Below are 26,168 nucleotides of genomic sequence, written 5' to 3'. Positions count from 1 at the left end.
TTAAAAAAAGAAAAAAAAAAAAAAAAGATAAATTCCTCAGTTTGACTGAAAGAATTTGTTTTCATATGTTTTGTGTTTCTCATTTTGTTGTCCTTATTTTTTCCTGTAATATATATATATATATATTAATTGTTTTTGTTATGCGAAAATCCAGAATCAAACTCAAACAATTGCACACAAGAATCAAAGAAACCACACACACACAATAATACCAAGAATTACCGTGGTCCACATTGAGCTGGGGAAACAGGCAAGCTCACTGCACTACTATTGATCAAGAATTCAATACAGATTCACACTTGGTACAATAACATTTCAGACCTCAATAATCATGTAACTAACCTAGAGACTCTCCCCTTGGAATCCCCAATGATCTATGTGTACAACCACACCCGAATGATCTAAAACCAATCACTCAAAACCAGTTACAAGATTCAATCGCAAAATGCAGAAAAACCCCAATAGACCCTTGTGCTCGACAGAGAAGAAAGAGAGAATAATAGCTGAAATTTTTTGACTTTAGGTGTGCTTTTATACTGTTGATCGAGAAGACTTGTTGTAGCTATTGGATCTTGATTTAATCAATGATCAGTATCAATTCACCCTTTGCTCAAAACGGCATCACTTTACTAAACCCAAAACGACACCGCTTCAAGCCTTTACCACAACAGTTTTGAAAGAAAAAACCCGATGTCATATATAGAACTTTACTATATACATGTCATAAAATGAAAGTAGCTCTAGTTGAAGAGACGACAAAATATATCTTAATATAACAACTCTCATGTTAATTATACAACTAGAGACATAGTTCATATTGGAGTTGTTGACTACTTCAACATTATCACTCTCTTGTAATGAATGATAGTAAACAATATGGCAAACTACATTCATTATAAACGAGAGAGGTGAGACAGTATAGCAATATATTGACTTAGCTGGATGTAACCTGTTAATTGGGTGAACCAGTGTAAAATCGCGCATATTTGTTATTTCTTTTTACTATTTGTGGTTTGTGTATTTACTGTTATTTTGGTTTTCGTATCTCTTTATTCGTTCAGTTCCATCATTTTTCTCTGTGATCTAAAAAAGATATAACAAAATAGATTGAAGCTATGCAAGAAACAGATAATTGATCGAACATCGAAGGAGCTAAGTAGCTTATGCAGGACAAGGAGCCATTCAAAACCTTAACTTGACATGAAGAGAACCACTCCTTAATTGGAAAAAACGTACAAATCAAATGTTATAACCCAAGCCTAATTAATCAATTCGCAACACAAACAAACACAATCAAGATTCAAGATCAAAACACACACACACAATCAAGGCACAAATTTATCGTGGTTGGTCTATCCAATCTTGGATAGACTATATCCACGTTGAGCTCCGACATACGGATACTCATAGCACTAAAAGATCATCCAACAATTACAAGAAAAAAACCATACAAATCTGCCGAAACAGAGCAACACTCAACTTAGGCCTATTCGCTCAAGAAACTCTCTACAATCTGCAAGAAACAAAGGACTAAACCAGCCTCAAGAAGGAAACGCAACCCTCTCTCTAATCTACCCAGATTATTCCCAGAAAGCCTCAGCAAATACCTAACCCTAGTTGCTCTCTAATTTTCGCACGAACCCTAACTTTTCTGATTTGAAAATTGCGGCTCTACACAACATTGTTGCTATTCTTTTATATATACCCATATCAGCAAATATTAGCCCTTGGATCTGTCTTGATCTGATGGCTAGGATTCCTTCAATTAACTTAAATGAAACGACCCCGTTTTTGGCTTCACAATATTTTCAGTCTCCATCTTGAAGCAAACTCTCTTCCTTTCATTTATTTTCCTTTCTTCTTTTTCATTACTGGACTTCTTTTTAGTGCAGTAAGCTATCCCATATTTCTTCTCAACTCCAAGAGAAAGTGTCTATCTGATGTGAAGCAAGTTCAAGCAGTGCTTGAACTTGGCTGTGGTCACTACTTTGGTTCCCATGTCTGCTGGATTCTCTTCAGTAGGCACCTTCAAGAGATTAATTTCTCCCTTTGCAATCAGGTCTCTGACGAAGTGATGCCTGACATCCACATGTTTTGTTCGTTCATGATACACCGGGTTCTTACTCAGGTGGATGGTACTCTGACTATCGGAGTAAACTGTTGCTGTGCCATTCAATAGATCAGCTTCTTTCAGAATTCCTTGCAACCATGTTGCTTCCTTGAATGCATCTGAAACTGCCACGTACTCTGCTTCAGTAGTGGAAAGTGCAACCAGTGGTTGCAACTGTGCTTTCCAGCTAACACAGTTGCCTCCCAATGTAAAGTAATAAGCAGTTGTGGACTTCCTAGAGTCTCGATCACCTGCAAAATCTGCATCTACATACCCAACCAGATCAAGTGATGCATATCTTTTACAGAAAATTAAACCAATCTGAACAATGCCATTAATGTATCTCAACAACCATTTTAAAGCATTCCAATGTTCATTTCCAGGATTTGACATGAACCTGCTTAATAGAGATATTGCATATGCTAAATCAGGTTTGGTGGATATCATGGAATACATTACAGAACCTATGGCATCAGAATAAGGGGCATTCTACATTTTCAGCCTATCTGAATCTGTTTTTGGGGATTGTGACTTACTAAGTATGAAATGGTTTGCTAAGGGCATTGTCACTGCTTTGGATTCATCCATACCAAATTTTAAAACCAGTTTCTGTAAGTATGAGGATTGATGGAGTTTAAGGGTATTTGCACTTCTATCTCTATCAATCATCATTCATAGTATTTTCTTTGCCTTCCCTAAGTCCTTCATATCAAATTCAGTATTTAATTTGGCCTTTAAAGCATTAATTTGAGGCATGGACTTACTAATTATTAACATGTCATCTACATATAACAGAAGATAGATTGACATGTTATTCATACAGGCAAAATAGAAATAGTTGTCATACATGCTTCGAATGAATCCATTTCCTATTATGAATGCATCAAACCTCTTGTACCATTGTCTAGGGGACTGTTTAAGTCCATACAGAGATTTATTCAGTAAGCATACATAATTAGGCATTTTTTTATCCTTAAAACCTAAGGGTTGACTCATGAATATTTTCTCATCCAACTCACCATGCAAGAAAGTAGTTTTAACATCCAATTGTTCTATCTCTAAGTCATATTGAACAACAATTGCTAGCATGATTGTAATAGTTTTAAATTTAACTACTGGAGAAAATATTTCAGTGAAATCAATACCTGCCCTCTAAGTGTAGCCTTAAGCCACTAACCTTGCTTTGAATCTTGGTGGATCATATTCATTTATCCCTTCTTTCAGTTTGTACAGCCATCTGCATTCCACTAACTTCCGATTCTTTGACTTTGGAACTAGTGTCCAGGTTTTCTTTGAGTGCAATGACTCCATCTCTTCTTCCATAGCAGCCACCCATTCTTCTCTATCCCTTGAACTCATTGCCTCATCATAGGTGTTAGGTTCTTATCGATGTACCTCTAAACCAGCCAAGAGTGCTGTATAGATTAGGTCAGCATAGCTGTACCTTGCAGGAGGTCTGATCTCCCTCCTGACTCTGTCTCTGGCTAATTGATATTGGGCCAGATTACCATGTTGATCCACTTCAGCATTGTCAGGAGGGTGATCTTCATCCTCCTGCTCTTGAGTTTGCTATGGCTGATCTTCAAATGGATCAATCTCATCTGTTTGGATGTAATGATCAAGATTTGTTTCAGGCTCCACCTCAAACTGAGTTGTCCCAGTTTGTCAAGAAGTTTCAGAATCTTCTTGTGAGCTACCTGCACTGTTAGTACCAAATTTGCAATGAAAAACAGTTTCATTGAAAATCACATCCCTACTAACAATTACCCTTACCCCTGGGGCAGCCCTTTCCCACAGCCTATAACCCTTAGTTCCCTCTTGATATCCTAAAAAAATACACTTAAGAGATCTTGGCTCTAACTTTCCATCTCTAGTATATGCATATGCAGCACATCCAAAGACTCTTAGGTGTTCAAGAGATGGTCTCCTCCTAGACCACCTTTCTTCAGGGCACTTAAAGTCTATTGAGCTAGTAGGGCTTCTATTTATAAGCTAGGTTGTTGTACCTAGTGCTTCCCCCCAAAAGGTTTTTGGTAGACCAGCTGTGAATAAGAGGCATCTAACCCTCTCAAGAAGGGTTTTATTCACTCTCTCAGCAACCTCATTCTGCTGAGGGGTTCCCCTAACCGTCCTATGCCTCAAAATTCCCTCTTCTACATAGTAAGAGTCAAACTCCAGGTTACAGAATTCTAAGCCATTGTCTATCCTAAAGGTTTTCACCTTCCTATTAACTTGGTTTTCAACCAGGTTTTTCCAGCCTTTAAACTTAGTTAAGGCTTCATCCTTGGACCTAAGAATGTACACCCATACCTTCCTGCTATAATCATCTACAATGGAAAGGAAATAGCAATTCCCTCCATGTGTCCTAACCCTTTCAGGACCCCAAAGGTCTGCATGCACATAATCCAACCCTTTTTCAGCCAGATGAGTTCCCTTTTGGAAACTTATTCTGTGCTGTTTTCCCAACACACAAACTTCACAGAAAGTTAATTCAGATATGGATTCCTTACCAAGATAGCCTTGCTGGCTTAACACTGTCATACCTTTTTGGCCTATGTGGCCAAGTCTCAAATGTCATTTCTCTGCAGCAGTCAGATTAGTATATAATAGAGCAAACTTTACAGTGAATGCATAATGTTGACCACACAGAATGTACAGCCCATTTTGTTTGACTCCTTCAAGCAAAATTTCATTATTCTTATACACAACTATGGATTCTTTTTCTGCCTTATAACTACATCCAGCTTCATCCAATGTTCCTAAGGAAAGCAGGTTTCGTTTAAGGTCAAGTATATACCTTACACTGGTTAACATTATGACTTTACCATTATTAAACCTAATGGTTATGTTTCCTATACCTTGAACCTTACAAGAGTGATTATTACCCATGAAAATGGTTTCTAACTCTCCTTTCCTAAGGTTATGGAACCATTGGATGTTTGGGCTCATATGAAAGGTGCATCCCGAATTTAGAACCCATTCCTTACTGCTAGCTTGGTTTGAGACAGTGAGGGCTTCTAAAATTTCAATGCCAGTGCTAGTACTAGCTAAATTACCCTCTGTATTGTGCTGTTTTTGCTTCTTTATCCAATCATAACAGTTCTTCTTAAGGTGGCCTGATTTATTACAGTGAAAACACTTCCTAGTTTCTCCCTTAGACTTGTTATTCTTCCCTTTTTTCTTAGTCTTAGAGTTCATATGTTGTTGGAAATTCTTGTTACTATCCCGTTCTAGTTGTCCAGGATCTGTCCTACTCTTGACAAACAAGTTATTTCCATTCCTTTTCTGTATTTTCATCTCCAATTCCTTAGATTTCAGGCCAGCTATAATCAGGTCAACACTGGGAACTGTCCCAGTGTATTGTAAAGCATTTTTCACCACTAAGTACTCATCAGGCAATGAATTTAACAGTATCATCGCAAAACTAGAATCTACTAACTCATAATCAGTACCTTTCAACACTAATGTCATCTTAAGAAACTCATCAAGGTTTTCTTCTACAGACTTAGTAACATCCATTTTATAAGAGAATAAAGCTCCTTTATGGAATGCTAAGTTTGGTGCAGACTGTAAGGAATAAAGGGATTCGAGTTTACCCTAGAGTGTGAGCGGTGTTTCCATGCCATCTACCTTTCGCAGGACTGCATCGGACAGATTCATTATGATTAGATTTTAGGCTTCCTCATCTACTATAGCCTTCTTTTTTCAGTTTCTCTTCAGACCACTTGGTGGTGTCTTTTTCCAGAGCAAGCCCTACCTTATTATGTGAAAGGAGGGCCTTCATCTTCTTTTTCCATGTATTAAAATCGATCTTCCCATCATATTGGGAGATCTCCATACGAGTAGTGCTCATTGTACTGTAATGATAGGACAGGACAATCTAAGGTGTACATGGCGTTGTTATACCAGAGGTGGCCAAGTACTGCTAGGCAGTTTTTAAGGCGGTTACTAGTTTTCCAGCCGAGATACCCTTAAACTTATCAAATAGGACGAAAGTTAACAGTACTACTACAACCCCTAGACAATACCAAGATTTCTCCCTGACTCGTGTTTGTGACTCAGACTAACCAATTCGACTAGATTCAGGACGATTCGAAACCCTAAAGCTCTAGAAGCCTTTAATTCGAAAAACCCCCAAATCTTAACAAAACCCTAATTTCGATTTTGCACGAATTTCATTGATCCCTTGTGTTTGTGACCTAATCTCACGAATTAATCTCAAGACTCAGCAAGATTCGAAGTCCTAATGATCTAGGAACCTTTAAATCGAAAAACCCCCAAAAACTGACAAACCCTAATTTTCGAATTCGTCAAGAATTAAACGATTCCTAAACCTAGATACACCTTAGAACTTTGGGTCTGATACCACTGTTATAACCCAAGCCTAATTAATCAATTCGCAACACAAACAAACACAATCAAGATTCAAGATCAAAACACACACACACACAATCAAGGCACGAATTTACCGTGGTTCGTCTATCCAATCTTGGATAGACTACATCCACGTTGAGCTCTAAAATACGGATACTCACAGCACTAAAAGATTATCCAACAATTACAAGAAGAAAACCATACAAATCTGTCGAAACAGAGCAACACTCAACTTAGGCCTATTCGCTCAAGAAACTCTCTACAATCTGCAAGAAACAGAGGACTAAACCAGCCTCAAGAAGGAAACGCAACCCTCTCTCTAATCTACCTAGATTATTCCCAGAAAGGCTCAGCAAATACCCAACCCTAGTTGCTCTCTAATTTTCGCAAGAACCCTAACTTTTCTGATTTGAAAATTGCGGCTCTACACAACACTGTTGCTATTCTTTTATATATGTCCATATCAGCAAATATCAGCCCTTGGATCTGTCTTGATCTGACGGCTAGGATTCCTTCAATTAACTTAAATGAAATGACCCCGTTATTGGATTCACAATATTTTCATCAAAGATAAAGGACATAGTTTGATGTTGGTTCATTAAAAACAAACTAAAATTTTAGTTATTCTTGCTACGACTTTATAGTTAGTAATCTACAAGTTTTAACTCTACAAATTAAACTCTTAGGTATTATATTCTACTGAATAAAAGAGTGACATTTTTGGTTATTTTATATGTTAGAAATCATTTTAGCATAAAAGTTTAAGTAACTCTTAACAGTTAAGAGTATCTAGACTAGTATTCACGTCTTTTTAACCCTTTATGTGTTGTGTGCTCTGGAGATGATAGACAAATTAACATGTTAAGTGCATTGTTGAATCAATGAGAGTCATCATTCATAATTTCGAGCATGTATTCTGTATGTGTTAGAAAATACTTCGTCTAGAATTGCACACAACCAAGGTCAATCTTGAGATATTAGTTTTGTAGCCTTGTAAATATTTCTTTAAACTAAAATTTTAAACTAAGAAGTAAAATATTCATTATTAGTATTTGAATCTAGCATGCATTATGAATTAGCTGACATATTTATGGTCAATATTTCATTTTTATTACTCCACTCCAACTCTGCAAATAGTTTGATCATTAATAAAAGTCAAAATGATAGAATTGATGGGTACCCGGGGTTCAGGTTCCTAACTGGAACTGACCCTGTGTTCCACCACTTCAGGAATTGGAATCGGAACTCGGTAACCGGGGGTCAATTGGTGGAATTTTGGAGGGGGGATGCCAATGGTTCAGTTGGTGGTGTCAGGGATGATTTCTGGTGCCAGGATCGATTAGAATTAGGCTGGAAAGGCACGATAATAGTTCAAAACCTTAAGGAGGTGATGACGATGATCGATGGGCTATTGTGGTAGGCGGGGTTAGGGGTTTTGGCGGGGGGACACTGGTGAGTTGATTGGTGGGGTCGGAGGCGATTTCTGGCACCACGATCAACCGAAAAAGCTTGAAAGACCAAAATAGTGGGCAATGGCCGACGATTGGTGGTGCAATTAGGTGGGGGTGATAAAGGTTTTGTTGTGTGGGCTAAGTGGAGTGTGTTGGTTGTGTCAAGGGCGATCGACGATGTTGAAATTAGGCTAGATTGGCCTGAGAAGACAGTCATTGTAGGGTGTATTTGTAATTTTGTAAACAAATTAGGGTGTATTGTAATTTTCATAGGGTTTATTTGTCATTTTTGTGAATAACCAGAACCTGTATTTTAGGTTTCGGTTTTGGACATTTAGGAATTGAAATCGACAGGTTCCGATTTCATGGCATTTGGGCAGGTACCCGGACCCAATCACCCGTAGTTTGGGTTGATCTAAAGTAAAAAAAAAAGTAATAATGATTTCTACAAGAAATGCTTATGCGCGAAGTTCTTCAATAAGGAAGCATGCAGTTATTAGATATTTGGTAATTGTGCATATATACACGTTATGAATTTTTTTTTTAGTATAAATCAAGGGTTATAGACTGACTATTGATTTTAATATTGATGTTTGAATTTAGGTAAGCCAACAAATTTTCATCCGTCCTTAATTCACATATTATAAACTTCAAACATCGTTGACAATAACACACACTTTGAGAACAACTCTCTCTCTCTCTCTCTCTCTCTCTCTCTCTTTGTGTCTCTCTCTTTAAGAAATCTTGCTGATATGAATTTGTTTCTCCTTGTCCCCAGCTCGATCCTTGTAGTGAAGGCCTAACTATTATCTCTTCTTTATCAGAAACACAACCCTTACATGTCCCTAATGGTCATCCTATGATTACCAAGGAAAAGCAAGTGTTTTTAAGCCTAATATATTTGTCACTCATGATTCCTCTTTCACAACCCTACATACCACAATTGAATAAGCCCTTACCAGCTCTCACTAGAGAAGAGCAATGAGAGAAGAGTATAATGCTCTTATCCAAAACATCTTGTTTCTAGAAATCATGATATGAAGTCAGTGGGTTGCAAGTGGGTTTCCAAGGTGTCACACAACCCAAATGGTAGTATATGTAAGTGCTTGTTGCCAAAGGGTTCCTACAAACTCCCATGATCAATTATTTTAAGACGTTTAGTCTCGTGGTTAAGTCCACAACAATTAGAATTATGCTTAGCCTGCCATGATGTGTAAGTGGGATGTAAAGCAATTGGATGTCAACAATGCTTTTGTTAATGAGGAGTTGAAAGAAGCAATGCTTATGGATCAACTAGAAGGATTTATAAGTGTTGAGAATTCTAATATGTGAAGAAGGCCCCCTATGGCTTAAAACAAACTCCTAGAGCTAGGTTCCAAAAGTTCAAGGAAGCTTTGTTGCTGTGGGGTTTCTACAATTCAAAACTTGATCCTTCTATATTCATATTGCATAAAGATAATCAAGTCATCATTCTCCTTCTTTATGCAGATGACATACTCATCACAAGGAGTAATGGAAAATTAGTTCATGAAGTTATCTCTAAATTTAGTATTTAATTTGCATTGAAGGAGTTAGGTTTTATATCTTACTTTCAAGTATTGAGGCTCACAGAAGCCAAGGATGTTTGCATTTGTCTCAATCTAAGTACATTCTAGATGAACTCAAAACAACACAAATGGAGCAAGCCTTGCCCCATACTCATGTTTTAGGGCACAAATTAGTTAAAGGAGAAGAGAGATCTCTTGCAAATGAAATAACCTATAAAAGTGTAATTAGTGCATTGTAGGATGTTAATTTAACTAGGTCTAAAGTGAGCTTTTTTAGTTAACAAATTGAGTCAATTTATGCTGGAACCTATTTAAGTCCATTGACAAAATTGCAAAAGGGTGCTGAGGTATCTAAAAGGAACCTTAGATTATGGACTAAGTATTACCAATGGTAGAAATATTGAAATTGAAGCTTTTTCATATGTGGATTGGGCTTGTGACATTGAAGACAAAAAATGCGTTGGTGGCTATTGTGCTATGTTCAGTGGTAATCCAACCATAGTTAGATCAAATACCGAAAAGAGTACTAATCTTTGGCACAAATTGCTATTGAAATTTGACGGATTGATTAGTTCTGGGAAAGCTTAGCTTGGATTTAATTAATTTGTACACCAACAATTTCATGTGATAATAAGAGTTCCATTTCCTTTACTCTAAATTCAGAACTTCATGGAAAAGTAAAGCATATTGAATTGGATATACACTTCAATTGAGAAAAGGTTAGGAATAGCAAACTAGGTTAGTTACTTGCCTTCAAAGGAGTTAACTGTAGATATACTACCTATTTAGGCAAAAAATCGTATTGGACCTCTGATAGGCCCAATAGCACTTGACTCCTCCTTGAAGACCATCAATAGACGGCCCCATGCCTCAACCCAACTTTCGTTGGTCCTATATTACTGCTCCGTGCCTTGACCCAACTCTGGTTGGGCTCATGCCAAAAGCCCAACTATGGTTGGCCACATAAGAAAGCCCATCTCATAAAATGGCTCCACTCTAGAGCCCAAATGGCGGCCCCATGCCAAGGCCAACTCCAGTTGGCCCCATGATAGGCTCACTTCATGAATTGGGCTGCCTAAACATTTTGGGCCACATTATCCTTCAAGCCCATCTAAGAGTTAGGCCCAACGCCCATTCATGACTTCGAGTCTGATTAAGAGTCAAACTCCTCAAGAGTACAAATCCATGAAGACTCCTCACTCCACAAAACTCTGAGTCTCATGAGGATGTTTCACCAAGTAGGACTCCTAGTCCTACAAGAGATCCTACTCCATAGGACTTTAAGTCTCATACATATCTTAGTTCATCCAAGACTAATAGTCTTACATGAACTGGTACTCCCACTCATATATGGATTAACACTACGAGTTTCATGTTTACTCAAACTCCTATTGTGTAAACACCTAGTCCTATAAGGGCCTAAGCTTCTTTGGCTCACTGTATATATAGAGGCCAACCCTCTCATTATTCATTCAATCACAACCCCTCTCTCTAGCTTACTAAGTTCTTGCTCCCAAAAACCACCGCCCTTCCTTGTCGTAAAGCTGAATTCTGGCCACTCTACGCCAGTAATCATCATAGAGCCGAGCTTTGGCCACTCTACACCAATAAGTCCTGCCTTAGTCAACCACTCTTGGTAAACCCTTTCCTGCTCTCAACACCACACCAATGTCTCCAAGTGCTTTGCGTTTACTCTTCTTTGTTTTTGCAGGTCTATGAGATTGTCAATGGCCTCGTCCTCACAAGATCATCCTTATGACATTTTGGGTAGATTTTATCGTCTACAATTTAGCACCCATTGTGGGGCTATCACAATCAACCAGCCAACAATGACCTGCTTTGCACAAACAACTAGAGTTTACAAGAAACACTGAACCCCCTCAACTTGTCTCCACAGCTCCAGTCAACTCTACTCTCACAGTCATAGTCAACTCCACCTCTATAGTTCTAGTCGACTCCACTCTCTCAACTCTAGTCAACTCAACCTTCGCAATTCTAATCAACTTCGCTCCCTCAGCTTTAGTTGACTTAACCTCCGTAGTTCCAGTCGACTCTATTCTCAGCACTCTAATCAACTCAAGCCAAGTTTACTCAACCTATCTATCCGGCCAACTCGCCTTCCACTCATCTAGTTGGCTCGGCCTCTACTTATCCAGTTGGTTCAGCCTTTACTATTCCAGTTAGCTTTGCCTTATTCATCCAATTAGCTTGGCCCTATTCATCCAGTCGGCTTTGCCTCACTCATCTAGTCGGCTCGACTACCACTCATCCAGTTAGCTTTGTCTCACTCATCCGATCGACTCCCCTTCCACTCATCCAATCGGCTTTGCCTCCACTCATATAGTCGGTTCAACCTTCACTCATCAGTCAGCTCTGCTCTATTCATCAAATCAACTCTGTCTCACTTATCCAGTTGGCTCTGCCTCACTCATCCAGTCGACTCTACCACAATCATCTAGTCAGCTCCTCTTCCTCTCATCCAATCGACTCGAGTTTCTACTCATCCAATTGGCTTGACCTTCACTCATCTTGTTGGCTTCAACTCCACTTATCTAGTCGATTCTGCCTCCACTTATCTAGTTAGCTCTGCCTCATTCATCCAGTCAGCTTTGCCTCCACTCCTCCAGTCGATCACGTCTTCACTCTTCCAATCGATTACAGCTTCATTCCTTTGGTTGACCACACCTTCATTCTTTCAATTGACTATATCGCCACTCTTCTACTCATCTAGTCCAAGGCTCCGGTCGATCATGTTACCACTCTTCTAGTCATCTAGGCCAAGTCTCCAATCATCCCATATAGTCGGCTCAACTCAACCAGCATTGTTGGGTGGCAATCCCCTATCCTTTGCAACCACCAATTCAAGCCAACTCAATTTAGATCTCGTCACTCATGCTCATCAAACATAATATCAAGCAGGCATCCTCTCTTCACTAAGTATGAAAGGGACCAATTGATCTTCTTGCTTCTAGACACTGACACATCCACTCGGTAAGGTTTCACACCTTACTCGACAAAGCATATTGAGCGATTGCTCTAGCTTCAGTCAACTCGAACCATGCATACTTAGCTCAGCATGGAGTGGACATCCTCTTCATACAGAACATGAAAGAGACGAGACGACTTACCCTTTGAGAGGCATTGTTTCACTCGTTCAAACACCCACATTTGACTTGTCCTAGTCTAATGTTGCTCCATCTAACAATTACCTTCAATGGATCTCCAAAGTGCAAAACCCTCCATTTGACTTAACATCAATGGATGGTACAACCTCGACATGTCCTATTCATTCAAGAAAGAGTTTAGTTGAGTGCCACAAGCTTCAAGGCTTATAACACAACTTCCTTCATATGTCACCCAGCTCAGCACTTGCCAGTCGAATCAGTATGACAAACGAACTTCAATATTTACAAATTGTAACTTAGAGAGTGCGACACATGGCCTCACACGGCCATACGACCTCATTCAACCTCACACGACCACATGGCCTCACTTGGCCTCATTCAGCCTCTTTTGGTCACATGGCCTCATTCAGCCTCACTCAACCACATGGCCTCATTTAGCCTCATTCGGCCACATAACCTCATTCGGCCTCACTTGGCCACACGACCTCACTCGGCTTCATACTTACTCGATCTCAGAGGGCCTCACACTTAATCGATCTCACTCGGCCACACAACCTCACATAGCCTTATTTGGCCTTACTCGGCCTCACATAGATCTGGCAAAACGGGTGGGTGGGCCGGGTATGGGCCGGGTCAAACGGGTACGGGCCCTTATACGGGTCGATATATACGGGTCCAATATTTTGGACCCGTGCCCTACCCTATACGGGTACGGGTGGACCCAAGGGTGGACCTGTTTTTTCTCTCTCCAGATTTCAGTTTTGACAGTTTCACCCCTAATAGTTTTCAATTATGACAATTACACCCCCAAAATTTCTACAGTTTTAATTTTTTACATTTACACCCTAATCAACTACTCAAATTCAATTCAATTAAGAATATAACAAATGACCAATACACAAATAACACATAACAAACAATAACATATAATACAAAACTACAAATACAACCAACAAACAAATACAAAATCACTAATACACAATTACACATAACAAACAACCAATAAGTCAATAACTATAAATACCAATTAAATAAACAATACATAATCCATATTCAACAAAAAACATTCTGTACAGCAAATGTTCATCCCACAGTGGCGTGATAAAGTCTCTTGATTCCACATCTGAGATCAGTCAATGGCACATCAAGATCATCATCCGAATCATCTTTCACCTCATCATCTACAAAACAATGATCAACTACAAATTAATAAATGTAAATAATAAAATATACGAAATATTATGTTAACATGTTACCTTCAACCTCATATCCATATAGCCATTTCGAGTGCTATCAAAGATTCTGATTTTTTGTTTGAAGTGAGCTTCGATATTTGTTGAGCACTTACTACCAATACTAAAAGCGGACTCTGAGGCAACGGATGTTATTGGTATTGCCATGATATCACAGCCATCATGGTAAGTACCAGATAACGATCACAGTTATTCTTCCAATGATCGAGGATATCTAAATTCTGATATTTGACGCGATCAAACCCATCTCTTCCAAATAAGATCTAACTCGATTTCTTAGTGGAAATGAAAACACTCCATAATGTCAAAACCTACATCATTTAACAGTTAAGTGTCAAAGTTAAAATTAAACAATAAACATTACTTTATTTATCATAAGAATATAAAAACTAAAAAGCATAGTGACTTACAGAAGAATGATCTACACGCCTACTAGAAGTAGAACTACTCGCAGGAGAAACACTGAACGTAGGCAGGAACTTCTTTACAACATTTAGCCTCGTAAGTTGAAAAGCTTTTGCAAGTTATTCTTAACAGTCTCCAACTTCAGTACGCAGTATTTGAATCATAAACTTTGTTGAAAGCATACTCCACAAACTGAAACTTGAGACGTGGTCAAAAATAGTTGCAATCATCAACACAAAACTATAAGAATCCCAATATTTTGTAAATTTTGGGATCATTATTTTGCCATGCTTTTAACAACTTCATGCTCACTCGTACTCTCTTCAATTAAACGCAATTGAATTTCCCACACACATTTCAAGTACAAGTTTGCTGTAGGATATTTAGAACCTGAGAATAAAGTCTAATATCATTAAATGGTTCCAAGAACTTGCATATCCTCTCCCCCTATCCCATTCTTCATTTGATGGACAAAATTTAAACTAGGATCTATGTTGACAAAGCCACAAACACGGGACGAAATATTAACGCTGTATCAAGCATTAAAAATGTCGATCCATCTAGTGGAACATCCAATCTCAACCTCCTTGAGCTTTTCACTCCCATTTGTACAGCATTTCTCCAAACTTGATTCTCCTAGCCTCAGTTTGCTTTAATATATTTCACACTATCTCGAATCTTATTCAAAGCAACACAGAGCCTTACCCCCTTCTTGAACAATAAGATTCAAGATATGTGCAGAACATCGCACATGAAAAATCACCTCTACATAACAAAGCATTCTGCACACAAACTGGTTCCTCAAAATTCCTCCATCCTATCATTACTACTTGCATTATCCAAAGTAATTGAGAAAATTTTCTTTCAATTCCCCACTCTTGCAAGAAATTCATAATATTTTCTGCCAAAACAACCCCTGAGTGTGGAGAGGAATATGGAAAAAGTTCAATATTTTACTTTGCAACTCCGAATCCTCATCTATATAATGAGCTGTCAAAGAATATATCCCTCAGTTGTACCAGAAGTCCAAACATCAGAAGTTAAGCATATTCTACTTGTAAGCCTCCCTAATTCAAGCTTAGTTTTTTTCTTCATCCTTTCAATATTTTTAAGCAATCCGCCTTAGCAGTGTTTCTAGAATAATGCACAAGCTCCTTACACACATATGAAAGACTCTCCTAGTTCCTGATTCTCCACATATGAATTGGATAGTTATGTTGAATAATTGATAAGGCCATATATTCACGATAAGTCTCTTGACTAATCTTTCTACTTTGCAATCTATGATTATGATCAATCAATAATTGCCCACATCATGGTTGGCACGTTTTGGACAATTCGTATATGACGCTTCATATTTTTAGTCCCATGTGTGACACTACCATATGCATAAGATTTATTGCATGCCTTACACCTATCCTTTCAGTGTTATTCTCAACATATATCTCAAAATAATCCAAACTTCTGATGTTTTTGTTTATTTCTAGACTAGTTGTAGGAATACTAGAATTAGAAGGAGTGGCATTACCCTAAAGCATCATCACTTGCTCTCACGTTACCATATCCGTATCTATAGTTTCTGAATCCACCATGTCAATGCTTGAGACTACAAATATATATTATGTGTGAGAGACCTAATATATATATATATATATATATATATATATATATATATATATATTATATATATATATATATATATATTATATATTATATATAATATATATATATATAATATATATATATATATATATTATATATATATTAGGTCTCTCACACACACTCAAAGGATAATACAATAAAATAAGAAACAAACATCAAGAATTTAGTGCTGATATCTATTCATACCCATTCAAAGGGAGAAAAACTTGGGTGTAAAGTTCATTATTAATTTACCGAGTTAAGCAAATCTATCTTATTGTCTTCTAAATCATCTCTCTTCATTTAATCATTGTCTTATAAACCAATTTATCTTTTCATTTTTGTTTAATTATGGCTTGATTTCCGGATTTTGCAGGAGAGGGAATGGGTAGTGAAAGTTAGTGTGTTTAATTAATAAACTGTTTCATAATTTCAGGATCTTTTCACCATTATTAACACATTGCTGGATCTTATTATCCTATATAGATTAACTATATATTAATTGATGATTAACTGATAATAGATTAACTATATATTAATTGATGATTAAATATATATTCTCTTTGTATAAAATTGGTCTATTTCTTTCCACTATTTCAGTCAAAATTTTGAAAAATAAAAAGGCTGTGGCTTTGGCTTGTGGCCTGTGGTTGAGATGAGGATGACAAGAATCTATGTAGCTTATCACACCACCACTTTTCCATCCCAAATTGTTTTTGTTGATTAAAGGAAGCAGTTTGCAAGTCCCGGTGTTCTTTTAGTGCGCATGTTATTGTCATTACCTCCTTGATTTTCACAAGCTCGCTACTTGCATTATCTTTTACGTTAATCAATTAAATTGAAATCATAACACCAGGGGAACCCAACACAAACATATGAATAAAATACTCATTATACATACTGTAACATACATGATACTCCCAATCCTCATTTATATTTTTACCCATCTATTGCATTATATATACATGATACATCCCTCGCTCAGATTTGAATTACAAGGAGAAGTAAGCAAACTGCAAAATACCCATCTATTACATTATACATAATGATACCCTTACAAACACTAATGCTCATGATATTCAAAGATGAAAATAAAACTAAAAAATAATTAAACAAGCAAACTGCAAAATACCTCTTAAATAAGAATTCCGAAATCTGATGAGTTTCAAATTTGTAACTCCTTCAGCTTAGAAAGTCTTGATAAGGTGGAAAATTAGAGTTATAATAAATTTCCATTTCAGAAAATTACAATCGGATGCCCAATGCCCTCCAAATTTTGATTAAAGTAACACAATTTAGAGCAACAAACACAACCGAGAATCTCTGGAGCCCAAAGTTCAATTCTCAGAATCCAAACAAATTGTGTCACTAATTTCCTATAAATATGTACCATTTATCCTACAGATATCACATCTGAACTAGCAAACATCAAAACCAAGTTAATAATACAAATACACTACAAATGAATCATAGGAAGCCACTAAAAGACAGAAACCCTTAATCTTCAAGTTTTTAAAATATGCAATCTACTCAAAAAATTAAAATTCTGAAACATTCAATCTTCAGTATGCAGGAAAATAACATATAATCATTATTTTTTTATAATTACTCTACTCTCATAATATACAAATTTATAGCATTGCAACTGGACTGTCTCTTTCATATTCAACCCGAATAAAATCCACATACGTACATAGACAAAGCAATTTTCTGCAACAACAAATCCTAGAACCCTATTTCCAAAGAAATCTGTATCATAGATAACATACAAGTGTTTAAATCACAGCTGGGAGTAATTAAGGAACAGAGAATTGTATAGACAAAGAACATGCTAAAACCTGAACCTAATGATTATAATTAAGGTGAAACATTAAAAAGAGGTCTTGAACTGAATTGAATTACCAGGTCAAAGTATAGAAGAAAGTCCTGTTTAGCGGTTTTGAATGGAACTTCGTGTTCTTTTTCAGTTGCTTCTGTTGTAGTGTTGTCAAATGAATGACGTTAAACATAAAAATTTTAGAGATTAAATAGAAGCCACCATTTTGTTCACATTATTCGGTTTATAACTTTTAGAACTTTATACAGATGATGACTCAAACAAAACAGTGATCAGTAATCTCCATTATATCGGTACTTTCGGCTGTAAGGCTTTACATATTCTGTTTCCGTTTGGCATATTCAACGAAAAAAAAACAGACGCAATGTCGAACCAGCTGACTTTATTTAATAATATGTTGCCGGATTTGGTTTAAACAAATTAATTCCAATTTTCTCTCACTTTCTTACATTTTCTTTCTACCCAATTTGAGATCAAAGCACAGCAACCAACTCACAAGCAATTAAAAATTCTTTACCAGAAAACAACCCAGAATATAAATTCTCTTGCATTCGGCAGAATCATCTTTCTCATAGAATTGAAAGGTGAAGGATAAGAAAAATAAACCTTGATCTTCAAGTTCATGAGCACCTACAGGCTACAGCAAACGACAAATTCCATCTTGGACATGAAGAATGGCCTTAGTCTTCCTAAGAACTCTGCACATTCTGTAACATAAACAAAGCATATTAAATTCACAAAATAAAATAAAAGGATAATTAATTGATTAGTACATCAATCGCAATAATATACCAAAGAAGAAAAAATTTCAGTTTATAAAAGAAGTGACGAACTGACGAAGTGACGATTAATCGAAGAAGACTGATGACTGATGAGAGATTGAGAGGCAGGAGAGATTTGAGTTTAGGGAGAGTCTGAGAGATGAGATGCGGCCGCGATCTGAGATTGAGAGATCAGAGATTAGATATTGAGATGAGAGTGAGACTGTGAGAGGGAGGCATGACCGTGATTGTGAATGGCTGAAATGAATTCGTGATAAAAAGTTAAGAAATTAGGGATTCAATGAATAGTGACCAGCAAATACAGGTGCCCGCGGGTTCACCTGTATAACCCGTGATTTATTGGACCGGGTACGGGTACGAGTCACAAAAAAATAGGTTTAACATATTAGACCCGTATCCTATATTTTTTACCCGGGTATGGGCCGACCCGCGGGTCCAGACCCGTTTTGCCAGGTCTAGCCTCACACAACCTTACTCAGCCACATGGCCTCACTCGACTTCACCGACCTCATTCGGCCAAACGCCTTCACACAACCTCATTTGGCTTCACTTGGCCTCATTAGGCCTCACTTAGCCTCATTTGGCCTTATTAGGTTTCACTTGACCTTATTCGGCCTCACTCGGCCAATGTGTATTCACAATTGACAATAAAACAACAACATATGAGAATGCTTTGCACATCACTCCACTCAGCACATGCCATTCACCCTCACAAAATGAATGATCTCCAACACCAAATGCATCCCATTCGGCCAACACTCTCCACTTGGCGGAATGAGTTGAGTGGAACCTAGTGGTGTCATTTACGTTTATCCTTACACAAGTTTGCTCAAAGGAACGAATTCTCTAGCTCCACTAGACTCAATTAAACACATACTTGGACGGACCGAGTCACATCGATTCATCTCTTAGAAATTGGCTAGAACTACTCTCTAAAGTTAAGTATCCCTTAACTTAAAGAGTGGGGGACAAACTGTTTGGGCAAAAAATTGCATTGGACTTCTTATAAGCTCAGTAGTACTTGACTCCTTCTTGAAGACCATCAATAGACGATCTCGTGCCTCGACCCAACTTTGGTTAGGCTCATGCCAAAAGCCCAATTGGGGTTGGTATCATGACAAAGCGCATTTCGTGAAATGGATCCACTCTTGAGCCCAAATGGCGACCTTGTGCCAAGGCCCAACTCTAGTTGGCCCCATGCTAAGCGCACTCTACAAATTGGGTGGCCCAAACAATCTAGGCCACACTATCCTTCAAGCCCATCTAAGAGTCAAGCCCAATGGTCATTCATGACTTCGAGTCTAATTAGGAGTCCAGCTCCTCAAGAGTCCAGATCCATGAAGACTCCTCACTCCTCAAGACTCGAGTCTCATAGGAATGCTTCACCATGTAGGACTCATAGTCCTACAAGAGATCTTACTCCATAGGATTCTAAGTGCCATAGATATCCTAGTTCATCCAAGATTCCTAGTCTTACATGAACTAATACTCGTACTCCTACATGGATTAACACTACAAGTTTTCTGTTTACTCAAACTCCTATTGCGAGAACACCTAATTCTATAAGGACTTAAGCTTTCTTGGCTCACTATATGAACAGAGGCCAGACCTCTCATTATTCATTTAATCACAAACCCTCTCTTTTGCTTACTAAGTTTTTGCTCCCAAGAACCACCATTTTTCTCCACCTTAAAGTCTAGTTCTGACCACTCTACGCTGATAATCACCATAGAGCCGAGCTCCGACCACTCTACGCCGATAAGTTTCCGGCCTAGCCAACCACTCCTGGTAAAACCTTTCCCGCTCTCAACCTTACTAAATTTCCAACAACAGTGCTGACTTGAGCGTCGGAGTGCCTACAATCGACACCACATCGATGTCCCCAACTTCTTCGTGTTCACTCTTTTTTTTTGTCTTTGCAGGTTTACAAGATTGTCAGTGGCCTCGTCCTCACAAGATCATCTTTATGACATTCCGGATAGATTTTACCGTCTACACTACAAAACCTGTTACTATTGATCTAGTATAAGTTAGGAAGACATTAAGTTTGATTCTATAGAAATGATGTAGTAATCTTATTCATCAATTGACTGTAGTGTTGGTTAGATTTATTGTTTTTATCCAGGGGCAGAGCTACGTTTAGGATTTGGTCACCCCAGGCCCCACAAAAATCTTTAAATTTTGTACAAAAATAACAATTTAACCCCTATAAATATAGCTTTTCTCATTTTTGCCACCCCTAGTTTTTTAAGGTAACACTTTAGCTCCAGTAGATGTAACTTCTCTTATTACTTATGGCCCTGTTATTCATTGAAGATAGCATTTTGGACCTCCAGGAAATATTTTTTGGCTCCACCCCTGTTTGTATCAGTAGTCAGTTGTTCTTTGCTATATTACATCAACGTAACAATTCATGAACATAAAACTTCTAAACTCATAACTTGAAACTTATAAATCAAGAATGCAAAACTTGTAATGCATAGACACGTACGTTTCATGTTGTATTATATCTATAGCTTGGGTTCTTTTGTTGCCACACCCAATGGCAGACTGCTGATATGCGTGGGATGGCCATTGCCACTCCAGACTTTAGATTATTTTCTTGAGATTTCATGTAAAAAAAGTTTCAATTTTATCCTATAAAAGTTACTCTTTTAACTTTGCCCCATGTTTCTTAAACTTACATTTTTTTCCCCTTAAATGTAATTTCCTAAATAATTTTAGTTTTTACTTTGGTTTGCCTCTTTATTAAACATTAATTTTGGCCCCTCAAACATAATTTCAGGGTTCTGTCATTGGCCACACCAGAAATGGTCTGAGATTTGATCATTAAAGTCAAAGGTTGCTAAAATTCTATGCATCTCTATTCCTCTCTCAGCTATATTTTAACTTCTTAAATGGAAAAATTATAATATCTATGCATATTAACAATACAAAAGTCAAAATAATGTTTATATTTTACTAACGTGTGACAGCTCTACTCTATCATGTATGCATTGTTTTTATATATATAAATGTTTACATGGCTGCACGTTTTATCACTCTACTAAAATAAGGAACTTCATTGTGAAATCGTGGTGCTCACCAATCAACTTGCAGTTCCAGTTCACTCAAGGTTTCCATTTTTTATTCACGTTCTTTTAGCATGCCTAGATATATAAAGGAAACCAATACTTGCTTTCATATATAGATCGAATTTGTATATCCCAAAACTAAAGAATATGAAGATGTCAACAGTAGCTGCATTTGCTCTAGCCCTTGGCCTCATTTTTGTCAACCTTACAGGGCATTGCGATGGCGCACTTCAGGTCGGGTTTTATAGAGGAAAGTGTGGATTGTTAGATGTTGAGTCTATTGTTAGAGCCGTTGTTACCGTAAAGTTTTTGAAAGACAGAACTATTGCACCAGCTCTCATTCGGATGCAATTTCATGACTGCTTTGTCAATGTAAGTTATCTTAATTTTTTAGCTACCAAACATGTCATTATATGATATGAATAAGCTAATTTGAATCGTACTTTATGGTGAAAAAGGGATGCGATGCATCGATTCTCCTGGATGGAAACTCCACTGAGAAAACTGCAGGTCCGAATTTAAGTGTAAGGGGTTACGAAGTTATTGATGCAGTAAAGGATGCTGTCGAGAAATTTTGCCCTGGGGTCGTCTCTTGTGCTGATATCATTGCCATAGCAACCAGGGATGTTGTTTACTTGGTAAGAATAAAAAATAAATAAATAAAATCCTGATATTCTTATATATATGTAGTATAAATAAATTCTCTTAAAAGATTATCAGAAAAAGACTGACAGAAATGTTGTAGCTACTTTTTCCAAAACTCATATGCTTTTGTACATGCAGAGTGGAGGAGGGAAATACAGTGTGGAAACAGGAAGAAGANTATTGATCTAGTATAAGTTAGGAAGACATTAAGTTTGATTCTATAGAAATGATGTAGTAATCTTATTCATCAATTGACTGTAGTGTTGGTTAGATTTATTGTTTTTATCCAGGGGCAGAGCTACGTTTAGGATTTGGTCACCCCAGGCCCCACAAAAATCTTTAAATTTTGTAAAAAAATAAAAATTTAACCCCTATAAATATAGATTTTCTCATTTTTGCCACCCCTAGTTTTTTAAGGTAACACTTTAGCTCCAGTAGATGTAACTTTTCTTATTACTTATGGCCCTGTTATTCATTGAAGATAGCATTTTGGCCCTCCAGGAAATATTTTTTGGCTCCACCCCTGTTTGTATCAGTAGTCAGTTGTTCTTTGCTATATTACATCAACGTAACAATTCATGAACATAAAACTTCTAAACTCATAACTTGAAACTTATAAATCAAGAATGCAAAACTTGTAATGCATAGACACGTACGTTTCATGTTGTATTATATCTATAGCTTGGGTTCTTTTGTTGCCACACCCAATGGCAGACTGCTGATACGCGTGGGATGGCCATTGCCACTCCAGGCTTTGGATTATTTTCTTGAGATTTCATGTAAAAAAAGTTTCAATTTTATCCTATAAAAGTTACTCTTTTAACTTTGCCCCATGTTTCTTAAACTTACATTTTTTTCCCATTAAATGTAATTTCCTAAATAATTTTAGTTTTTACTTTGGTTTGCCTCTTTATTAAACATTAATTTTGGCCCCTCAAACATAATTTCAGGGTTCTGTCATTGGCCACACCAGAAATGGTCTGAGATTTGATCATTAAAGTCAAAGGTTGCTAAAATTCTATGCATCTCTATTCCTCTCTCAGCTATATTTTAACTTCTTAAATGGAAAAATTATAATATCTATGCATATTAACAATACAAAAGTCAAAATAATGTTTATATTTTACTAACGTGTGACAGCTCTACTCTATCATGTATGCATTGTTTTTATATATATAAATGTTTACATGGCTGCACGTTTTATCACTCTACTAAAATAAGGAACTTCATTGTGAAATCGTGGTGCTCACCAATCAACTTGCAGTTCCAGTTCACTCAAGGTTTCCATTTTTTATTCACGTTCTTTTAGCATGCCTAGATATATAAAGGAAACCAATACTTGCTTTCATATATAGATCGAATTTGTATATCCCAAAACTAAAGAATATGAAGATGTCAACAGTAGCTGCATTTGCTCTAGCCCTTGGCCTCATTTTTGTCAACCTTACAGGGCATTGCGATGGCGCACTTCAGGTCGGGTTTTATAGAGGAAAGTGTGGATTGTTAGATGTTGAGTCTATTGTTAGAGCCGTTGTTACCGTAAAGTTTTTGAAAGACAGAACTATTGCACCAGCTCTCATTCGGATGCAATTTCATGACTGCTTTGTCAATGTAAGTTATCTTAATTTTTTAGCTACCAAACATGTCATTATATGATATGAATAAGCTAATTTGAATCGCACTTTATGGTGAAAAAGGGATGCGATGCATCGATTCTCCTGGATGGAAACTCCACTGAGAAAACTGCAGGTCCGAATTTAAGTGTAAGGGGTTACGAAGTTATTGATGCAGTAAAGGATGCTGTCGAGAAATTTTGCCCTGGAGTCGTCTCTTGTGCTGATATCATTGCCATAGCAACCAGGGATGTTGTTTACTTGGTAAGAATAAAAAAAAATAAAATCCTGATATTCTTATATATATGTAGTATAAATAAATTCTCTTAAAAGATTATCAGAAAAAGACTGACAGAAATGTTGTAGCTACTTTTTCCAAAACTCATATGCTTTTGTACATGCAGAGTGGAGGAGGGAAATACAGTGTGGAAACAGGAAGAAGAGATGGTTTTGTATCTCTTGCCAAAAACGTAAAACTCCCAGGTCCTACTATTACAGTTTCTCAATCCATAGCAGTATTTGCTGAGAAAGGACTCGATGCAACAGACATGGTTTACCTTCTTGGTACTTTCCTTTCCACTTTTTATTCATCTGACATATATAAAAATATATATAAACAAGGTTTTGACAAAATTAATTAATATCATAACGTGTTAACCTGACAAGAGAATTACTCTATATATATAAAATAATTATTTAAATAGGACCACTTGATATTAATCTGTAAGACCATGTATGTAAGTTGTTGAATTTGAGTTGTAAAATATTATTTCACTGATTCACTCCCATAAGGTAAATCCAATGGTATATAAACACAGTCCTAGCAAAATTAAAATTAAGACATTTTTATTAGAGAATTACTCTATATATATTGTCAAGTGATTCTATGGGTATAATCTCGAAGTATTATTTGTTTTGTTTTGGTGCACATAGGTGGTCATACAATTGGAGTAGCACATTGCAATCTCTTCCAGGCTCGTCTGTACAATTACAAAAACACTGGAAAACCTGACCCTTCCATGGATTTATCATTACTTGAAACTCTGAAAAAGATGTGTCCCCAGAATTCAACTGGTTTTAACACCGTTAATCTTGACCAGAATCCAAAAAGTGCTTCCATAGTTGACAACTCTTTCCACAAGCAAATTAAAATGCACAGAGGGGTTCTCCAAATTGACCAGGATCTAGCTTTGGATTCTTTAACCAAAGCCACTGTGGACAAGGTAGCAAATGGGTTTGATTTTTCAACTAAATTTGGTCGGGCCATGGTTAAGATGGGAGCAATTCAAGTTCTTACTGGCAAGCAAGGGGAGATCAGGAAGTCCTGTCGAGCCGTCAATAGACGCTTCTAATTGAAGGGAGAGAAATTCTACACAATTTAAACATTTTTCTTTTCTTTTTTCTATTGACAATTGTTCTGATCTGTCGTGTTTTCATCAATATAATCATCCAATATTTGTTTTATTGAGGAATTTTATATTAAAAAAGAATTACACCGGAAATTTTCATGCAGAAAAAGGAAACAAGTGTAAGGTAAAAAAAATCAGATATTCTTCTTGTATGTATCTATGATCATCGGGATACAATATAGATTAATAATTTGTGATTGATAATTGACATAAACAAAACAAAAGAAAGGATATCCTTTCGATACAGTTTAATAATTAGCAGTCAATAAATATTAGATCGAATAAAGTTTACAATAACAACCGGACAAATTAAATAATTAACTAGAATAGATGATATATCTATAATTAAGTATACATAACTACAAAGCTAGATTTGTCTACCAGCAATATCAGATGGAGCTGCATGATGACTAAAATAGCCTGGTTATAAATTGATTCCAAGTTCCTAGTACCACAATGCAAAAGGAATGAGCCATTTTCTTAATCTGACGGCAGGGTTGTGTGATTTTCACGAAGCTCGTCTTGTTTTTTTCCTTCGCCTTTTGCTACATGCAAACAAGATGGCATTATGGACAACTAAAACTGGAAAGCTAAAAATCCTCTTTGGAGTTGAAGTCGGGGTGCCATATCTTGAATTGCTTAGATGTCATCAATTTTTTTATTTTTTTATTTTTTTCCTGGATTAACCGCTTTGACCAAATATACTTTCCTCTTTCATTCTCATCATCTGTCTGATAAGTTGTGTAATTTACAACATGTAGCAGATAAATTTCTTCAGGAAAGATTTTAATTGGATATGTGGAACTGTGACTGCCGACTGCGGAACCTCTAGCTGATACAGAATGAATTCAAGCATACTAAATTTTGCATGCATGATGGAAATTGATGTGAATTTGGGAGTT

The 26,168-nt window shown here is 36.9% G+C and overlaps 2 protein-coding genes across 2 annotated transcripts; both read left to right on the top strand.

The window, feature by feature from the left end:
- Positions 1–21,752: 21,752 nt before the first annotated feature.
- On the top strand, positions 21,753–22,433 carry LOC116130961 (peroxidase 60-like). The gene is made up of 3 exons (XM_031416635.1): positions 21,753–21,971; positions 22,058–22,237; positions 22,383–22,433. Exons 1-3 carry the CDS (start codon positions 21,753–21,755, stop codon positions 22,431–22,433), a joined length of 450 nt encoding a protein of 149 aa, XP_031272495.1.
- A 1,203-nt stretch (positions 22,434–23,636) lies between these two features.
- Positions 23,637–25,279, top strand: LOC116130960 (peroxidase 60-like). Its single transcript, XM_031416634.1, has 4 exons — positions 23,637–23,855; positions 23,942–24,121; positions 24,262–24,421; positions 24,791–25,279. The coding sequence occupies exons 1-4, from the start codon at positions 23,637–23,639 to the stop codon at positions 25,207–25,209; spliced, it is 978 nt and encodes a 325-aa protein (XP_031272494.1). The 3' UTR covers positions 25,210–25,279.
- The last annotated feature ends 889 nt before the right edge of the window (positions 25,280–26,168 follow it).

The sequence above is a fragment of the Pistacia vera genome, unplaced genomic scaffold (genome assembly GCF_008641045.1).
Source record: "Pistacia vera cultivar Batoury unplaced genomic scaffold, PisVer_v2 Contig227, whole genome shotgun sequence".
In the NCBI taxonomy this organism is placed as follows: Eukaryota; Viridiplantae; Streptophyta; class Magnoliopsida; order Sapindales; family Anacardiaceae; genus Pistacia; species Pistacia vera.
The sequence above is the reverse complement of the archived record's forward strand: the minus strand, read 5'-3'. Positions and strand labels throughout refer to the sequence as shown.

Excerpts from the sequence above, each read along its gene's own strand:
- LOC116130960 (XM_031416634.1), top strand. The coding sequence starts at position 23,637 with ATGTCAACAGTAGCTGCATTTGCTCTAGCCCTTGGCCTCATTTTTGTC. Across the intron at positions 23,856-23,941 it reads TTCATGACTGCTTTGTCAAT|GGATGCGATGCATCGATTCT; the intron begins GTAAGTTATCTT and ends ATGGTGAAAAAG. Across the intron at positions 24,122-24,261 it reads CCAGGGATGTTGTTTACTTG|AGTGGAGGAGGGAAATACAG; the intron begins GTAAGAATAAAA and ends TTGTACATGCAG.